Source organism: Erpetoichthys calabaricus, chromosome 8, assembly GCF_900747795.2.
Source record: "Erpetoichthys calabaricus chromosome 8, fErpCal1.3, whole genome shotgun sequence".
Lineage (NCBI taxonomy): Eukaryota > Metazoa > Chordata > Cladistia > Polypteriformes > Polypteridae > Erpetoichthys > Erpetoichthys calabaricus.
The window spans coordinates 20383166-20403569 of NC_041401.2; the positions used below are offsets into that span (position 1 = coordinate 20383166).

Consider the following 20404-nt stretch of genomic DNA (forward strand, 5'->3'; position numbering starts at 1 on the left):
CATTAGGTTCTAGGACCCTGGGATTTTAACAGCATGGGCTTACACAGCTAGTTTATTTATAAAAGCACATTTAAGACAACAGAGGTTGCGCCGAAGTGCTCTACAAAGAAGCATTAAAATAATCACAATGCAAACAATCATGTAGAAGCAGATTAATAAAACAACCAATTATAACATCCACCAATCCCATTAGACATAGTGAAAGGTGGAAGAAAACAAGTAGATCTTAGGCCGACTTTTAAAAACCTCAATAGAGAATGAAGACCTGATGTGAAAAAGCAAGTCATTCCAAAGCCTAGGAGCAACAACTGAGAAAGCTCTGTCTCCCCTTGACTTCAGCCGAGATCTTGGCACTACAAGGAGTAGTTGTCCAGATGACCTCAATGCTCTTGGTGCAACATTGGGGTGAAGGAGGTCACGGATGTATTTTGGAGTGAGACCATACAAGGCTTTAAAAACAAAAAACAAGATTTTAAAATCAATGCGACACCTCACCGATAGCCAGAGAGGCTAAAAACTTCATGATCATACAACTGCATAATACAGGTACATTAGCTTAATGGGAATTTTTGAGCCATTAACACTAGAATTACTAGGGCCTACAAAAAAACTCGTAGATCTGTCCCACCTTAAATCGCTTCTTAAATCCGTTCGCAGCTCTCCGCCAGCGTCTTTTGTCTTCCAAATGTGCAGATAAAGACAAGCTGCAAGCAGCCGGCTATTCCATCCCCCCACTGACTTAGAACATGCACGAACTTCTCCCAGCTCATGCCTTGATTGATTATCTGGGATTGAAGTGGAGTTTTAGAGTGGAAATAACAGATCGTTATTTGGAACACACACATTTCATGTGTGTTCCATTTCTACTGTAATCTGTGTAAACACATTTTTAAAACAGAAACATTTTTCATATTCTAGTAGTAAATGACAAAATGTACGCATTAACTATATAATGTATGAAGCCTGAAGTCCAAATATCAAAGAAACGCTTTCACAAAAGGTACAAATATAACAGAACAAGTGCGCTTTTATTCAAAAACTAGCAAAATACCCGTGCTTCGCAGTGGAGAAGTAGTGTGTTAAAGAGGTTATGTAAACATATATATACATAAATATATATATTTATATATACATATCTACATACAGTGGTGTGACAAACTATTTGCCCCCTTCCTGATTTCTTATTCTTTTGCATGTTTGTCACACAAAATGTTTCTGATCATCAAACACATTTAACCATTAGTCAAATATAACACAAGTAAACACAAAATGCAGTTTTTAAATGATGGTTTTTATTATTTAGGGAGAAAAAAAAATCCAAACCTACATGGCCCTGTGTGAAAAAGTAATTGCCCCCTTGTTAAAAAATAACCTAACTGTGGTGTATCACACCTGAGTTCAATTTCCGTAGCCACCCCCAGGCCTGATTACTGCCACACCTGTTTCAATCAAGAAATCACTTAAATAGGAGCTGCCTGACACAGAGAAGTAGACCAAAAGCACCTCAAAAGCTAGACATCATGCCAAGATCCAAAGAAATTCAGGAACAAATGAGAACAGAAGTAATTGAGATCTATCAGTCTGGTAAAGGTTATAAAGCCATTTATAAAGCTTTGGGACTCCAGCGAACCACAGTGAGAGCCATTATCCACAAATGGCAAAAACATGGAACAGTGGTGAACCTTCCCAGGAGTGGCCGGCCGACCAAAATTACCCCAAGAGCGCAGAGACGACTCATCCGAGAGGTCACAAAAGACCCCAGGACAACGTCTAAAGAACTGCAGGCCTCACTTGCCTCAATTAAGGTCAGTGTTCACGACTCCACCATAAGAAAGAGACTGGGCAAAAACGGCCTGCATGGCAGATTTCCAAGACGCAAACCACTGTTAAGCAAAAAGAACATTAAGGCTCGTCTCAATTTTGCTAAGAAACATCTCAATGATTGCCAAGACTTTTGGGAAAATACCTTGTGGACTGATGAGTCAAAAGTTGAACTTTTTGGAAGGCAAATGTCCCGTTACATCTGGCGTAAAAGGAACACAGCATTTCAGAAAAAGAACATCATACCAACAGTAAAATATGGTGGTGGTAGTGTGATGGTCTGGGGTTGTTTTGCTGCTTCAGGACCTGGAAGGCTTGCTGTGATAGATGGAACCATGAATTCTACTGTCTACCAAAAAATCCTGAAGGAGAATGTCCGGCCATCTGTTCGTCAACTCAAGCTGAAGCGATCTTGGGTGCTGCAACAGGACAATGACCCAAAACACACCAGCAAATCCACCTCTGAATGGCTGAAGAAAAACAAAATGAAGACTTTGGAGTGGCCTAGTCAAAGTCCTGACCTGAATCCAATTGAGATGCTATGGCATGACCTTAAAAAGGCGGTTCATGCTAGAAAACCCTCAAATAAAGCTGAATTACAACAATTTTGCAAAGATGAGTGGGCCAAAATTCCTCCAGAGCGCTGTAAAAGACTCATTGCAAGTTATCGCAAACGCTTGATTGCAGTTATTGCTGCTAAGGGTGGCCCAACCAGTTATTAGGTTCAGGGGGCAATTACTTTTTCACACAGGGCCATGTAGGTTTGGATTTTTTTTTTCTCCCTAAATAATAAAAACCACCATTTACAAACTGCATTTTGTGTTTACTTGTGTTATATTTGACTAATGGTTAAATGTGTTTGATGATCAGAAACATTTTGTGTGACAAACATGCAAAAGAATAAGAAATCAGGAAGGGGGCAAATAGTTTTTCACACCACTGTATATATATATACATATACACATCCACATATATATACATATATCAACATATATATACACATACATATACACACATACATACATAGACACACACACACATATATATTATATATATATATATATATATATATATATACAGACACATATATATATATACATATTTACATATCTACATACATACACATATATCTATCTATCTATCTATATCTATCTATCTCTATCTATATATATATATATATATATATATATAATATATATATATATATATATATATATATATATATATTATATCTATATATATCTATATCTATATCTATCTATAATATATCTCTTCTATCTATCTATCTATATCTCTATCTATATATATATATATATATATATATATATCTCTCTTCTATCTCTCTATCTATCTATATCTCTATATCTCTATCTATCTATATATATACATATATATATATATATATATATATATATATATATATATATATATCTTCTATCTATCTATCTATCTATCTATCTATCTATCTATCTATCTATCTATCTATCTATCTATCTATCTATCTATCTATCTATCTATATACATCCCTGTGCTTTGCAGCGGCGAAGTACTGCTTTTAAATTTTTATTAAGAAGAAAACCTTTTTAAATTGAGTGAAAATCTACCAATAACAATTTGTTAAGGATCTGTTTTTTTGTGAAGCTGACTTCATACAGCCTCTCCGCTGTTTTATAAACGAACGTCATATAAGGTCTTCCTTTTTCGTTGCTTTGCCAACGGAAGCAGCCTTTTTATTTAATCCTGTTTTTACGATTGTTCTGTTTGTATATCACGTTGTCAGTTCAGCACTCCGGTTGTAATATGACCAAGCTGTGCAAGCACACTCTTGAGAATGCAACGTATAGTTGTACAGGAGAAAAGCAATCTTGCCTGAAATCAATGGCAACCTTTTGTAGGTCTATGAACTTAATTTAAACTTTAGGTTTACACGGTGCTTTCTTTCCGAAGTACCTGCACTCATGAATATGTCTGTATGCATCAGTCGCTCAAATCCCCACGGTTCGCACCGGCGAAGTTCTGCTTTTAAATTTTTATTAAGAAGAAAAGAAAACCTTTTAAAATTGAGGGAAAATATACCAACAACAGTTTATTAAGGATCTGTTTTTTTTGCGAAGCTGCCTTCACTCGAGTGATCACTTCGAGCTTTAAGCCTGAGAAATCACCCCATAAATGCACATGTTTAATTGCACATCTGTTAATATGTATGCTTACAAAGTATTAAAAGACACTCAACAATTACACAGTATTAAAAGACACTCAACAATTAATGTCATTTACCTTCGTTCCCACGTTTGACTCGTGCTGTGAATCTCTTCCTTGTTTTCACTTCACGTGATTACGTAGGAGGCGTAATACGTGATGACGCGATACGTGACTCCGCCTCATCCATTAGAGTATATGGACAAAAAACAGGTTCCAGTTATGACCATTACACGTAGACTTTCGAAATGAAACCTGCCTAAGTTTTGTAAGTAAGCTGTAAGGAATGAGCCTGCCAAATTTCAGCCTTCCACCTACACGGGAAGTTAGAGAATTAATGATGAGTCAGTCAGTCAGTGAGTCAGTGAGGGCTTTGCCTTTTATTAATTAGTATAGATATAACTGCAGGAAGCATGCATGCATGCAACATTCACACATATCTACTATTACTGCTGCCGTGGCGCAACAGTATCAGCTGCTGACTGAGAATCAAAAGGTCATGAGTTCGATCCTGCATGACTCCCTTTTGAGAAGTGAACTGCTCTTATTCTTACTATTTTAGAATAAAAACATACGTTTGATTCCAGTCTGTAATAGCCTGTGTAATTTATGATACTTGTAAAAGTTAGCTTTGTCTTTTTTTTATTTTTTTTATTCACTTTTCATTCTCTCAGTCGCGTTCAGGATCCTTCCACTCCCCTCCCCATCTGACACTGCTGTTTTCACATAAAGACGTGCCATAGCTCTGCAGTGTATCACGATACATAATACCGCTGTTTCTTTTGTACTCCAGGGCATACAGAGGAAAGTATAATAATGAGCAGTAACTTCAGCGCTATATGAAATCATCAGACACTCCCCATCTGACACTGCTGTTTTCACATAAAGACGCGCTATTATGCAATATTATTTTTTAAACGAACAGCGTCAGATTGGGTGTGAATTTATACTGCTGCTGTTAAGAGTCAGATCAGAATCTGAATAAGCTCCTATTCTGACTCTAAATAAAAAGCATGAATTAATCAACAGAAATAACTGCGATCGACATTTGAAACTTAACGATTTACAGTGCATACCAACTTATAAATTTTATGTCCGTTTGAGGTTAAAAAGAAAAAACAAGTAACACTTTCTCCCCAGCCTGGAATCGAACTCGGTTGGTCTCTGAGGCACGGTAGGGTTGCTGCGCTCTGAGTCAGCAAATCTTAACATTACGCCACAGAAGGTGTTGTATCGTTCTTGAACCTTTTGTGAAAGTGATTATTTGATCTTTGGACATCAGGCTTCACACAGTCTATAGTTTATGCCTACATTTTGTAACATTTATTACTAAAATATGAAAAAGTTTCTGTTTTAACAATGTGTTTACACAGATTACTGTAGAAATGGAACACACATGAAATGCATGTGTTCCAAATAACGATTTATTATTTCCACTCTAAAACTCCAGCAGTTCAGTCACTCCCAGATAATCAAACAACAACAACAACAACATTTATTTATATAGCACATTTTCATACAAAAAGTAGCTCAAAGTGCTTTACATAATGAAGAAAAGAAGAATAAAAGACAAATAAGAAATTAAAATAAGACAACATTAGTTAACATAGAAGGCAAACAAGGCATGAACTGGGAAAACTTAGTGAATGTTCTGCAACGGTGGGGGATGGAATAGCCGGCTGCTTGCTGCTCGTCTTAATCGGCACATTTAGAAGACAAAAGATGCTGGCGGAGAGGTGAGAACAGTTCTAAGGTGGACCGGATCTACGAGTTTTTTCGTAGACTCTGGTAATTCTAGTGTTAATAACGGGGAGATGCCTCTTTAGTGTGTGTTTTAATGACTATTATTAACTGTTGAATTAACTTTGTTCATGTTAATATAATTTAGTGTTATTTTATAAAAACATGTCTCAATTTTTGAATGTAAAAATGCATTAATATGGCTTAGGTTTTCAAATAAGTGCTCACTTTAGGAGGGTTTTGAGGGCTCATAAAGATGGGATAGGCAGCATTCAGGTTTTAATTTTATTCGGGAGGATGGAATTTTTTCACATTCCGCAGTAGAAAAACTGGTTTACAGAGCAAAGTGCAGGCTGAAGTATCTTATTAACTACAGTGAGCCAAATCCTTGGGTTATCATGGCCACTCTCTTTTACTTAACTCTAATGTACATTCTTGGCTGTGGTTAGTGCATCTCTGCAAGCTCTTTGATGGTCTGAGAAAGATCTGGTCACGTACAGGGAGGCCAGCCTAACGCCATCATCTCTCAAGATGTCAGCCACCTGCTTTCATACAGTAGATCAAAAGATGACGTTGAAAGCACAATGGGGGCATCTCTGTGTTTTAAAGGGGCTATTTAATCTAAATTGTGGAAGGCTGAATTGTAGTGGTCAATAAGATTATTTAATGTGGATATTAAGGAGAGTGACAGGGAAAAATCAGAAGAGTGGTAGTGAGGCTACAGGAAGGGAAATTGTTTAGGGTTTTTGAGGGAAATGTTTACATTTAAAGATGGAAGGAAATATGGAGATGTAAAAAGCCCCACTGCATGGGCTGAGAGGCTTAAATCAGTGCAGTGATAAGCAGGAGTGGACTGGGTCTCAAAACCGGCCCAGGCATCCTTCAAAGAGTGAGATGATGAGGTAATTTGTGATGAGTACGTGGCTCGCTACTTGCTATGAGCCTATGATATGAACTCTATCTATACTGTTGCCAAACTTAATCTGTACACCGTTGTTTAGACACAAATTAAAATGTGACGACATGCTTAGAAGTAAAATTTAATGAAAAATAAAAACTTAGTAACACAGCTTACACACTATTAGAGTACATGTCAAATGTCAATGTCATGTCCAAGTGTCAGTACCCTAGTAGCTTACGCAGTTCGCTGCTTTTAGCAGCCACATCATCAACAATACTGTTAGTGTCAAGTCTGGCTAGGATACTTTTCTCCACCGACATGAACATGAACACTTCAAGATGTTCTTGCGTCACTGTGCTTCTCAGGCGGCTTTTGATTCTCTTCAACGCAGAGAATGACCTTTCACACTGCACTTGCGACACAGGCAGCGTTAGCAGGATCTTGTAGGCAAGCCCAACGTTCTTATAAGCATCAGTTAAGAGGTTCAACCAGAGTAGCACCTTGTAATGTAGATGTTAACCGAAATGTAGCGATATCGAAACAGAAATCGGCAAAAGGCAGTTGTGTACTGACAACTAAAACAACTTGATGGTGTAATACTGTATATTATATAGGACTATATAAATCACAGTACCGGACAGATAATGTTTAGTATTTTAGAAAATTAATTTTAATGTCAAATAGTGACCAGTACATAAAATTTATTTCATGAAACAGCTAGCCCATTACCAGACCAGAGTCCGCGTCCCACCGGGCATTGCCCAAATGCCCAGTTTGCCCCTGGTGATAAGCCAGGTGAGAAGACCAAGTCCAATGTGTAGAGTCGAAAAACAGTCAGAAGGTATAGAAATTGAGCGTGGAAATGTGTGTGTACGTATTATAAGTGCATTGAGCATTTTGGAGAATATTTAAATAAAATCTTTCCTTATTATTATTATTAGTAGTAGTAGTAGTATTGAGGCAGCATGGTGGTGCAGTGGTAGTGCAGTCTAGAGACCGGGGAACAAATGCTGGGTGCTTATTGTAGCAGCACTTGGTGTAAGGGTGGCAGAGTGGTAGTGCCGCTGTCTCACAGTAAGGAGACCACTGTTCCTCCCTGTGTGGAGTTTCTATATTTTCCTTGTGTCAGCATCATTTTTATCCCCCTGAGTGCTCAGGTTTCCTCTCACAGTCCAAAGACAAGCAAGTTATTTGGATCGATGATGCTACATTGACCCTAGTGTGTGTGTGTGTGCTTGCCCTACAATGGAATGTCCAGGTGTTGTTCACACCTTGTGTGCTATGTTTGCTAGGACTGGCTCCAGCTGCCCCACGACCCTGCTCTACATAAGCAGGTTTTGAAGATTTTATTGATGCGATGAACTTACTATATGCCGAATTCGACTACTGTGCCATGAAGGCTCCTCCTGTGTCACAATGAGAAAGAAAAGGTTCATCATCCTCAGGTTCATGCAGTGTCATCTAGCTTCAACTTTAAAGCATTGATTTATTTTGGATTTTGAAATAATCAACAGAGAACTTGACATGAACATGGCTCTTTTCACAGAAGGATAAGGATGGTGGCAGATTGTTCTTTGTGCACAGACCCACATTGTAGTATTGAGATTAACTGTGAAAGACTAAGTACTTCAACATCCTTGAGATCACATCTCTGATCATGATGGTGTAATTCAAACCAATCATTAATGATGAGCTTTAAGACCCAAGTCTGTTGGGGTCCTGATGCTCTGTGAATTTTTTGTTCTTTACTTCAGAAAGAACAATAGCTGAAGGTTTTAAGAGTGTTCCAGTATGGCCATTTGTTCTGAACAAAGTGCTTAACACAGAGATGTTCATCACGGGAGTATTTTAGTAGAGCCCTAGTGCAACGTTCAGCAGGGAAACAATAAATCGGACTAAAAATCGAGGCACCAGAGCAGCGCAGGGGGCAGGTGGGGTAGGAGAGCACTGGTGAGCACTAGAAGTCATACCAAGAGTCTCTAAAGGAAACACCAGCTGTTGATGCTGGAGTTTATATATGAGCTACAACGACCTACAGAAAAACAGTTTCAGGAGTCCTAGCAGGCTTCAGGTTATAGCCGAGAGTAAACTGATGGTGATCAATGCCATTCATGTAAGCTCCACAGGAACTAGAAATGGATGCGTGTGGAGCAGTGATCCTGGAGAATGTCCAGATATACATATGATGTCAAAGAAGCAGTCAGAGAGGTCAGGCAGGGCTATCACATAACAGAGAGGGGACCTCCAGGTGAATAAAGGCCATTACATGGTATGTCTCCACAGCATAGACAAGGAGATGGGGCTGGTGGTAACCCAGACTGTGCAAGAAAAGAGCAGAAGACACATAAAATTAGAAGTTGACTGTGTCCAAAACATTCAAATAGCAAACATCAAGCAACAGCAAGCAGTCGAAAAAGGTTACTTCAATGGACAATAAGGTGACTCCTTGTCAAATTACCCCACAAGTGACAATGTTAGCGGAATCAAAATTCCAAATCCAAAATGAAAGGGGAGCTAATTTAGTCCTGAATACAATGTGACACTGAAAGAAATTAGAAACCACTGCCAAAAACTATTATAGTGGGTCATGCATGTATGCCTGATGATCTGATGATCCAAGTTCTTCCCAGGTATGTGATACCACCCCACGCCAAGAGGGGGCACTGCCACTGTCTTGTCATTTTCTCCACAGTGCTGAGAAACCGCCCAATGAGAGCAACTGACTCCGCCTCTTCCAATCCCTTGGCTTTAAAAGGACGGCCTCCCAGTAGGAGGCATCACTTGATAGAGAGACAACATGAGTGAAGGAGCTCCACAAGTACTGACCCAACGATACAGCCAGATTAACAGTGGCCACACAGCTTACGTCGTGACTGCTTTGTTTTCATTTTCACACCATTGTGCATTGGTTTTGTTTATAAGAACTGAGAATAAACGGGGAGGGATGTGTTGGCACCCTAGAATTCTATTGTTGTTTGTCCCAAGTCAAGTGTGTGCCATCATACCCTCTATAATCCACAGTTACTGAGGCAGGAGGGTCATTTGTTTGTCATAATGAAAGCGGGTATAAAAAAACCTTATGTTTATGCAGGAAACAAAAACTGGATTTAACCGGATAAGACTTCTGTTTGCAGTCTGTCAGCATCTGTATGGCATGCCACATCATAAAAGCATCAACATCGCTGCTGTATTCAGTGATCATCTTCGGCTGAAATGGACTTTTACAAACTTTAAGTGCTTTCTGGGGCTCATACGTCCATTTCTTACCACCAACCTGAAATGCTTTAGTGGGAGTCTTTAGCAAATTATCAGTGTTTCTGGTGACCAATGATTTCTTATTAGAAAATAAGTTGTTTGTTTTCATAGGGACATAGTCATCCATCCATGTTTTAAAGAGTTCAGTCATGACCATCACATGCTCATCCAGGAATCTCTAAACACTTCCATTCTACAGATTCAAAACCATCCTGTAATTCGTCCTTCACCTCTATAATCCAGAATTGAAGCTTTCCTTCTTCTTCACTGGCTCTTCTCACCTCTTGTTATCTAAACATGCAGAGGAATTATTGAGAGGCGATCTGACTGTCGAAGGTCTTGCAGAGCCAGATATATAATCGGGGTGAATTAACTAATCTGGAGTCAGCTTTGCCCCCACCCCCCACCTCCCACAGTGAGGTTAAACAAACTCAGGATCCCAGAGTAGGACCCAAGTGCAGCCATGTAACGGGTGACACCTCAGCACCACACTAGTTCAGATGGAATGGAACCACTGTTAGGATTTTTATGGTGGCCAATTCCGCCACCAACCCCCAACTTTTCCCTGCAGGTTGGAGGGCCTACATGCAGGACTGGATGCAGACTAACTTCTTACCCAGGACAGAGCAATTGCAATGGTTAAGGGCCTTGCTCAAGGGTCAAACAAAGTAGAGTCACTCTGGGTGTTTATGGGATTCGAACCAGCAATCTTCCGATTGCCAGTGCAGATCCCTATCCTCAGAGCAACTACTCTTCCCCACAAGGAGCTTCCTGATAATACACATGCCCCACTTCCATGTACCTTAAATTCAGGAGGTGACATGCAAGCATGAAATGCAAATCACGGTGTGGCACTTGATGCACACATACAAGTGTGATGATACATTATGGGCCATAGACATGTGGCCTATGAAGCACCAATCTGGCTTTTAGACCAATCATATGACATTGGCAACAGTGAAAGAAGGAATAACCAGTGAGAATCAGGTGCATACGTCACAATAGGAGCAACAAAATCAGTCTCACCAGTGCACTATGCAGTTTACTACTGTCTGGCCAGTGTAAGTGCCAGGCAGGATTATCTGGCATCCCATCCAGGATGGGTACGAGACCCTTACCTGGAAGGGAGGACAAGACAAAGGAGCAGCGGGAGAAGGCTCCTATTTTGGAATATTCTTACCCCCTTCCCCCTTCTGCTAGATGGCAGCATCCCAGGACCTCAGAAACTATGTGGACACCTGCAAGTCATCATGGGAGTTGTAGTGTCGTGAGTCAACCCTGCTGGGTCCCATGTGTGCTACCAGGGGATGTTACAAGGATTCACAATCCCTATAACTTTTTGGGTTGTTCACTTGACATGGAATTGCTTCCATCAGGCTATGCCCTGGCACCAAAAGTACTCCAGGGTTCGACATAAAAGAGGCCGCTTGACAAAAAAAAATCTGATTTATGCCACTTTTGATGCCTTTGTACAAGTCTAAAAAACCTTTTATTTATACCGGGAGTTGTGTCTGTGAAGTTGTGTCTGGGGTTTGGGCTGCTGCAACAGTCCCTGGTGGTCACACCAGTCAAACCACAACATCTACAAAACATTGAATGCAAAACACAAAATAACAAAATAGCAAAATACAGAAATGGGCAAATTAATTGGTAGTCCTTCAGGAAGAAAGAAGAGCCTACAACTGTCCCAGAAATAATATGGAACTGACAAAAGTAACTGGCACCCATTATTGTTTATTGCATATTCAACAAAAATCAGATTTTGCTTTAGAGTTTTGACTCAACAGAATATTTCAAATAACAACGCAAATAAAAATGGCATGGACAAAAATGATGGAACCCTTAACCTAATGTTTTGTTGCACAACCTTAATGAAATTTGAGGCAGCTAAATATTGTACAGCCATTATGAAAATGTGTTAAACAGCAATAGATAGATAGATAGATAGATAGATAGATAGATAGATAGATAGATAGATAGATAGATAGATAGATAGATAGATAGATAGATAGATAGAGTGGCCACCAGGGGGTGCACCAAGTCCTCAAACCTGACACTGATAGACGTGGATTCAGCACAACACACACCTTCTCTTCAGCTGTTGGAAACGCTTTCCAACCATTTCCCACGAATGCATGGTACAAGCACAGTAATAAAGCACTCTTTGTCCTTTTTTTCTTCTCCTTTTCTCTTTCTCTGCCTTCAATTCTCCTCCAGCAAGCTTCATCCTCCACATCCCAACTCTGGCACCCTGAATGAAGTTAGGCTGTCCCTTTTATGCCGTACCCAGGAACACTCCAGGTGGCCCATTAGAAACATCTGGAAGTACTCCCAGGTGTGGTGGAAGCCTGATAAAATAGGGCTCGCCAAATCTTGCAGAAGGCACCTCCGGGACACAACAGGGCTGAACCCTCAAAGTCCCAGTTTGCCATGTGGGAATTCGGGGTGCTGCCACCTAGCGCTTGGGGGGAGGTGGTGCCCTGTGCCTGTTTTCTCCCCTGGTCCTTCCACTATTGAGGTGTCCCGACCTGGTAAGGGCCCCGGCCGTCCACCACAATAGATAGAATTTTAGTAGTAGTAGTTTTACAGTATCAATTAAGGGGCTAACTGCAGTAGTACGAGTGTAGCAGGGGTAGTGGGTGCAGATCTAGTCTGCAAATCTACAAAAAAAGATAGCTGTGCACTGAAAAACAATTGGGTTCATTCCCAGACCGAAGGACACGTCCTGCTACTAGTCTAGCTCAGTCTGAACAGAAAAGGATGAATGAGGGTCTAACTCCATACCTCAGATATTTTATGTTGATCCGTCAGAATGTTCTTAATTTACGTAGTTAACGACAGACTCAGCGCCACCTAGTGGAGGCTTAAAAGAACTGCATTTAAAGTGTTACTGGCCTCAGGCCTAGGGGAACCTGGGCCAGGTACAAGCCACTATAGCTACAGGGTGTAGCCACAGCGATATGGTGAAAAAAAGCATAAAAGAAGCAGGCAGCAGTCATGAGTCTCAGACCATACTTCTCTGTTCTACTTTATTCTCATTTACCCAGAAATATATAAATGCTTCAGTCTCTGCATAGATCAACATGACAATCAGTTAAACAATGGTGCACGCCAATTTTCTCATCAGAACAACAGTGTAAACACATTTACTTTGGATCAACAATAGTATTGTTGGCTATCAAGAAGTACCTGATTAGAAACCAATATCCCCAGAATTTGTTAATTTTTAAAGGAAGCAGGCAGTTCTGTATCACCTCATTGTGTGTGGATGAGATACTAAATCAAAGCAGTCCGATTATTCAAAACAGGTGACTATTTTGCAAGACAGGTAAATATTTATGTCCTGTAGATAGCCATCAACAATAACCTGTAGCAGAATTTTCCCAGAATTTTGTCTTTTCTTTAAAACACTGAATTCTAGCCCATTACAAAAGCAACAAAGGGGACACTCTTATTGAAACAAACAAAATATTTTCAGAATCTGAAGAAAACTACCATGATATGTAATTGAAATGGAGGCAGGCGATTAAGAAATGATTGGATAAGATATAGGAACGAACGAGCCATTAGCAAAGCAGATAAGCTTGATGAATGAGTTAAAAAGAGTTGTGTGCTCAAATCTCGCTACTCACCTCATTTCACTATAATGTACATGTAGCAAAGCAGGACTGTATATTTCTGGTCATTAAACACACACGTTCTTATCGATTCTGTATAATACACACTCATAGTTATTACAAATTACTATTACTCTGTGCGGAAATGACCAGTACATGTGCATCTCTTTCTCTCGGCTAACATCCCATAATATTCCATGCTCTGGGACAGGCAACCTGAAATGTGAGACATGCCTCCCGATTGGTGCTGCCTCTCTAACATTATATACAGTACATCTCTAATTTAAGTTATATTTCAATGTATTTCTTTATTATCATCAGTAGGTTTTGGGGTAAATGGACCAATAACCCAATAAAGATGCATTTGCTACAGAAAAAATAAATTAGTATTAAAAAGCGTCTCTTACCGTGACCCTGTGTTTAACTGCTCAACTAGAACACCATCTGCAATGCAAAAAAAACAAACAAAATATGTCATCTTCAAACTGTCACATACGTTGAACTTTATTAGTTAAATCTCCTATTTATGTTAAATATCGTCACAGTGCACAAAAATATTCCACAAATAAATTACAAGTGAAACAATGAATAACATGGCTCAATCATGAATTAATCAGTAACCGCATCCATCTGTTCTGTGCTCTCACTTTTGTCCATTTCAGGGTGGCAGGGATGTGGCATCTATGCCAGCAGCCTCAAGCGCAGGGCAGGAACCAACCCTGGGCAGGGTCAACATCATCACAGGGCCCCCACACTCACCCTAATGAGTTTAGAATCACCCAAAAACCTAAAAAATGGGACTTTGGAACGTGGGCCAAAAACTAGAGTACCTGGAGAAAAATCTGTGCAAACTTCAAAAAGACAGCTGGGGTACAGCTGGTGTTCAAACCCAGGATGCTGGAGTCATGAGGACCAAAACCACAAAATGAATTAAGCAGGTATGAAAATGGCACTGTGGGAGTACCTACTGTCTAAGTCTGCTGCCCGACTGCCTTCCCACACCGCTTTCTCGTCTACCAAGAACATGAATGCAAACTAAAAGCAGGCGGTGTGGCTCAGTAGTCAATGAAGGGGATTCGAAGACATTTTGACCAAACCATGTAAAAAAGAAAACACTTTTTACACATGGACTCCCAATTCAGGGCACCATAATGCTTGACTGGCATTGATTGCCTCTTATAATGCCAAGAGCTTAGGAACTGGAAGTAAACACTGGCGTTTCTGTCTACCGCTGCTTGCCGGTGCTCCGCTTATGTACTTTTGCTAGTTGTTTTTTACTCGTTTTTTGCCTTTTGCATCAGATGTTCCTTTGCATTGGATTAATAACTGATAACACACATTTGCGTCCCTTGCCTCCTTCGGCCTTAACACGAGCTCTCGTAGAACTGTTCTTTGCTGGCTGCAACCTATGTGGGTAAGTGAAAACTTTCTCACTGTTTCTCTGCTCAAGTAACTAGCTTTGATGAATAGGTGGTTGAAACTGCCCCTTGTCAATTGCTGAGTACTTGCGGAAATCCCAATGGTGACAGTCTACTAGCTAACGTGTTATTTTAATTGGGCCAAGTAGATACACAAGGGGTACATTGCTTTGCTTCCAATCTGGAATTTGCTTGGGTGATTTCTGGAAATCTGTTATGATAAACCTCAATTGGTTGTCATGGATTATTATGTCTACTTTGCTATCTAATGCAGTCACATCTTCAAAATCAAAATATTAACCAGATGAATTGTATCAACTTCGAACAAACTATGAATTGCCTGCTGATCTCCTTCTGCACCACGGCATTCTCTGACAACCAAAGTACGTTCACCGGGGATCTCGTCGTCATTTTTGCCTCAGCAGGAGTAGCAGCGGATCTATTCCTTCACTTTGGTCTGAAGGATGCACTTGTCCACATATTTTTGAGCGATGTGCTAATCATAACGTGCTGATTCCTTTGGTAAAATCACCGGAATATACATCCATAGACGCTTTGAAGTTTGGATTATTTAATACTCGATCTATCTCTAACAAAGCTCTGCTGATTGGTGATTTTATCATAGACACTAAGATGGACTGTTTATGTCTTACGGAGACTTGGCAGCAACTGGGTGATTATTTTCATCTAAATCAAGAGCTCCCTCCAGAGTTTGTCTGCATCTGCAAATCCCGTTGCTCAGGGAGGGGAGGCGGTCTCGCAATAATACACCGTAAAGACTTAAAATTATCACAGATACCTCTTTCAGCATATCCATCCTTTGAACTGTTAGCTGGCAAACTCTGCAGACCTTTACCTATTATAATTGCTGTTTTATATAGACTTCCTAAACTATCAAGTGTTTTTATTACAGAACTTTTTACTGTTTTAACAACTTTGTATGCAATGTCTAGTAATGTCATCCTCATGGGTGATTTTAACATACACTTTGATGTGCCAGCTGATGCACTGACAAATGATTTTAATGAAATCCTTGACTGTTTTAATTTAATTCAATATGTCAACTTTTCAACTCATAACAAGGGTCATATTTTAGACTTAGTTTGCTGCTCTGTTATATCACACCTCACAATCTTATTCCTACTGAATTACCTATCTCAGATCACAAAATGATCACATTTGATGTTAGCTTACCTCTCAGTAAATCAAAGGTTCAGCGTATAATTTCATTTTGTTATGCCAAGCATGTAAACCCAGAGACCCTTATAGATTTACTGCAATCCCAGCCTGTTTCTCCTCCCACTAACACACCATCAGAATTAGTAGACCATTACAATGCTTCTCTGTCTTCTGCCTTTGATACACTAGCGCCCTTAAAAACACGGACTGTTTCATTTATTAACACTGCTCCCTGGTTTACATCTGAACTCCGTCAGCTCAAAGCCACGGGCCGACAGTTGGAGCGTCTAGCTAAAAAGACGGGTCTAGTTGTACACAAGGAAATGTACTCAAATCCTAGGTTAAAATACAAAAATGCTCTCTCTGCTGCCAAAACTGTATACTATTCTAACATTATCAATACAGGAGGGAAAAATACTAGAGCTCTTTTTTCTACAATGCAAAGGTTAATTACACCGCCAGAAAATGTCGCTTAACATAACATCTCTGTTAAATACTGCTGCACTTTTTTAGATTTCTTCAACTCAAAAATTGAAGAAATCCACCAGTAACTTGCTTCCTCTATTTCTGCAGAAAATTACATACTCTCCACTATCACCCATATTCCCTTACCAACCACCCTATTCTCAGATTTCAGTTTACCAGCTGAAAATAATATCTTGGAGCTTATAAGTAGTACTAGGGTGTTGTACCGTGTTAGCCATTATGAATGTAGAGAAAAGCCAAGCAAAATGACACCTTTTATTGGCTAACTAGAAAGATTACAATATGCAAGCTTTCGAGGCAACTCAGGCCCCTTCTTCAGGCAAGATGTAATCATTACATCTTGCCTGAAGAAGGGGCCTGAGTTGCCTCGAAAGCTTGCATATTGTAATCTTTCTAGTTGGAGCTTATAACAAAATCTAATTCATTCTCATGCCAAATGGATCCAAAACCTACAAGCTTTGTTAAGTCCTGTCTGTCACATATTTCCCCCATGATAACTGCTATAGTTAACTCTTCCCTTACTAAAGGCACAGTCCCCCTCTCACTAAAAACAGCCTGAATTACTCCAATTCTGAAAAAACCTGGTTCAGACCCAAATATCCTTAACAATTATCGGCCTATCTCAAATGTTCCTTTCATATCTAAAGTTCTCGAAAAGATAGCTGCCTCCCAACTCCAGTCCCATCTTTCAAAAAATAACCTTTTTGAACAGTTTCAATCTGGGTTTCGTCCTAAATCACAGCACAGAAACTACCCATGTCAAAATCACAAATGATCTTCTTCAGGCAGCTGACGTGACTTTTATCAGTTGTTTTGCTTCTTGACCTCAGCTCCGCATTTGACACCATACCCCATCAGATTCTTTTGAAACGACTAGCTAGTTTTGGAGTCTATGGCCTTGTCCTCCAGTGGTTTTCTTCCTACCTCACTGATAGGAAGCAATTTGTTCAAATAAAGGGCTTTAAATCTGAGAACGCAGTCGTTACTCAGGGAGTTCCACAGGGTTCTGTTTTGGGACTGCTTCTTTTTCTCATTTATACCTTCTGGCACCATGGTATTAAATTTCATTGTTACGCTGATGACACACAGCTATATCTATCTACTAAATCCACTTCTGTTTTCCCTCCAGATGCTCTTATGGCATGTCTCCAAGACATAAAGACATGGATGACTCACAATTTTCTCCAACTAAACAGCAATAAAACTGAGGTGCTCCTCATTGGCTCTAAATCTACACTTGCTAAGGTTAACCATTCTTCTATTTTAATTAACAATATTAACACAAACATCTCTTCCCAAGTTAAGAGCCTGGGCATCATTCTAGACAGTACCCTCTCTTTTTCTTCCCATATAAGTAACATTTCTCAGACTGCCTTCTTCTATCTCTGAAACATTTCTAGACTTCGTCATCTTCTTAAACAACACAGTACTGAAGTATTGGTTAATGCCCTTGTCACATCACGTATAGATTACTGTAATGCTATTCTAGCTGGCATCCCACAAAAACTTATCCATCGCTTACAACTTCTTCAAATTTCTGCTGCCAGGATAATAACCTGCTGTTTTAAATCCACTGAACATATTACATCGATTCTCTCTCAACTTCACTGGCTCCCTGTTAACTACTGAATACAATACAAAATACTGCTCTTAACATTTAAAGCTTTCCACAACCTCACTGATCTCCTCCAGACTGACACTCCTCTCGCTCACTCAGATCCTCATCTGCAGCTCTACTTTCTGTACCACACATCAAACTCTGTTCTATGGGAGTTCGAGTGTCTCTCATAGTGCTCCTCAACTCTGGAATTCTCTTCCCTCTCATATCCGTCAGCTCAATTCAATAACACATTTTAAAACTGCCCTCAAAACTTATCTTTTCAAATTGGCATACCAATTGTGAATTCTACACTGTTACTGCCTGTTATCTTTGTTTGTTTGCTAATTATTGCTTTTAAATTTATCATTCTCTTTGTTTTTATTTTACTAATGTTGTTTAATTTTATTGTAAGGTGACCTTGAGTGCTAAGAAAGGCGCCTATTAAATAAAATGTATTATCTCTTATACTGTATATATTTCTGTTCTGGTTCGTCCGGCTTCCACTTCGAAACCGGTCCCGCTTACACGCAGCTGACACGGCATTTCTCAATTCCTATGCGTCCTCTTCCAAACCCTTCCCCACGCTGCCTGAACAGTTGTATGTTTTTGACACAGCGTAAGCTACTGAAGTACGCTTACAAAATAAAGCAAACTCTGCATGCAGCGAAAATTTATTTCTTCAGCTAGATTCCATGCTCAGAACAATCAACCCCTTCGCTAAATCATACAAACACATGCATGAAATCGCTCAGTCCAATCCAACAGCATCTGTACAAATGGTTTTCAAGGAAAACCCTAGGCAGGATTTATGACGATACAATGCCCCGACATGTCATACTGATTTTGCAGCGATGTTCGTCGGAGAAGATGGCGAACCACCTGCTGAAAGGGACATTTGCATCTATCCCATAGGCAACTCCTGTAAACAGATTTCCACGCTCAATATGAATTGCGATCCTATGGTTTTCCCACTTTTATTCCCTTACGGAGACATTGGCTGGCACAAAGATTTACAACATGTTCCCGATAAAAGAATCGCCAAGCGAATAAGGTTTACTCAATGCCAATTTTATGCATACAGATTAGCAATTAGGAATACATTTAGCATTTTGCACTCCAGCGGAAAACTATTCCAACAGTACGTCGTAGATGCATATGTTAAAACGGAGGGCGCGCGTCTCAACGATCTCAGATTACATCAACAAGATCTGTGCGTGGAACAATACAAAGGACTATCACACACACTTTAAGCAAACGCTGAAAATAAAAACGTACGTGTAGGCAAAATGATCACATTACCGTCCACATTCCCAGGAAGTCCAAGATACATGCAACAAAACTATCAGGATGCCATGGCCATAGTGCATAAATTCGGAAAGCCTGATTTATTTATCACTTTCACATATAATCCTGCTTGGCCGAAAATTCTACATGTACTGTCGGATACCCAAAGACCAGAGCACAGACCTGATATTGTAGTACGAGCCTTTTGGATTAAGCTGCAGGAATCACTTAGAGACATTCTACAACAACATCTTTTTGGGGTTGTTATTATTTTCTAGGGTTAGATCTTTCGACTCATAATCTGTCGTCTCCACCAAAACACCTATTCACAACTGCGTCTTTCAAGAAGTATTTATTTCTTCTTGATTTCTGAATTCCTTTCTCACCGTTTTCTGTTCCTATTCTTACACCGTCGTATGCTACGGCGGGTGTCGGCTAGTTATTATTATTGTTCTTAGTGAACACTGTGTAGTTTAAACAGTAAAGCTATTAAAGTGCAGACTAGTAATAATAATAATAATAATAATACATTCCATTTATATAGCGCCTTTCCCATGCTCAAGGCATTTCACATATAATTTTTGGATGTGTCACAGGGTGGCACAATGGTAACACTGCTGCCTTGCAGTAAGGAGACCAAGGTTCACATCCCGGTCCTATGTGGAGTTTGCATGTTCTCCCTGTGCCTGTGTGGGTTTCTTCCCACAGTCCAAAGACATGCCGGTTAGGTGAACTGGTGACTCTAAAGTGTGTCTGGTGTGTGTGTGTTTGCCTTGTGATGGACTGGCACCCTGTCCAGGGTTTGTTCCAGCCTTGTACCCTATGCTAGCTAAGACTGGCTCCAGCCCCTCTCCTCCACACTCCTGGTCTGCATTCAGCAGGTTAGAAATGACATGACATGGAT

At 39.9% G+C, this 20404-nt stretch overlaps 1 protein-coding gene across 6 annotated transcripts in view; it reads right to left on the reverse strand.

Annotated features, from left to right (window-relative positions):
• Window positions 1–20404, reverse strand: part of erich2 (glutamate-rich 2) — a 140009-nt gene that overhangs the window by 61007 nt on the left and 58598 nt on the right. For all 6 annotated transcript variants that reach the window (XM_051930682.1, XM_051930681.1, XM_051930683.1 and 3 more), the window contains one exon: window positions 13941–13977. In XM_051930682.1, coding sequence (XP_051786642.1) covers window positions 13941–13977 — 37 coding nt within the window. The remainder of the gene's footprint in view (window positions 1–13940; window positions 13978–20404) is intronic.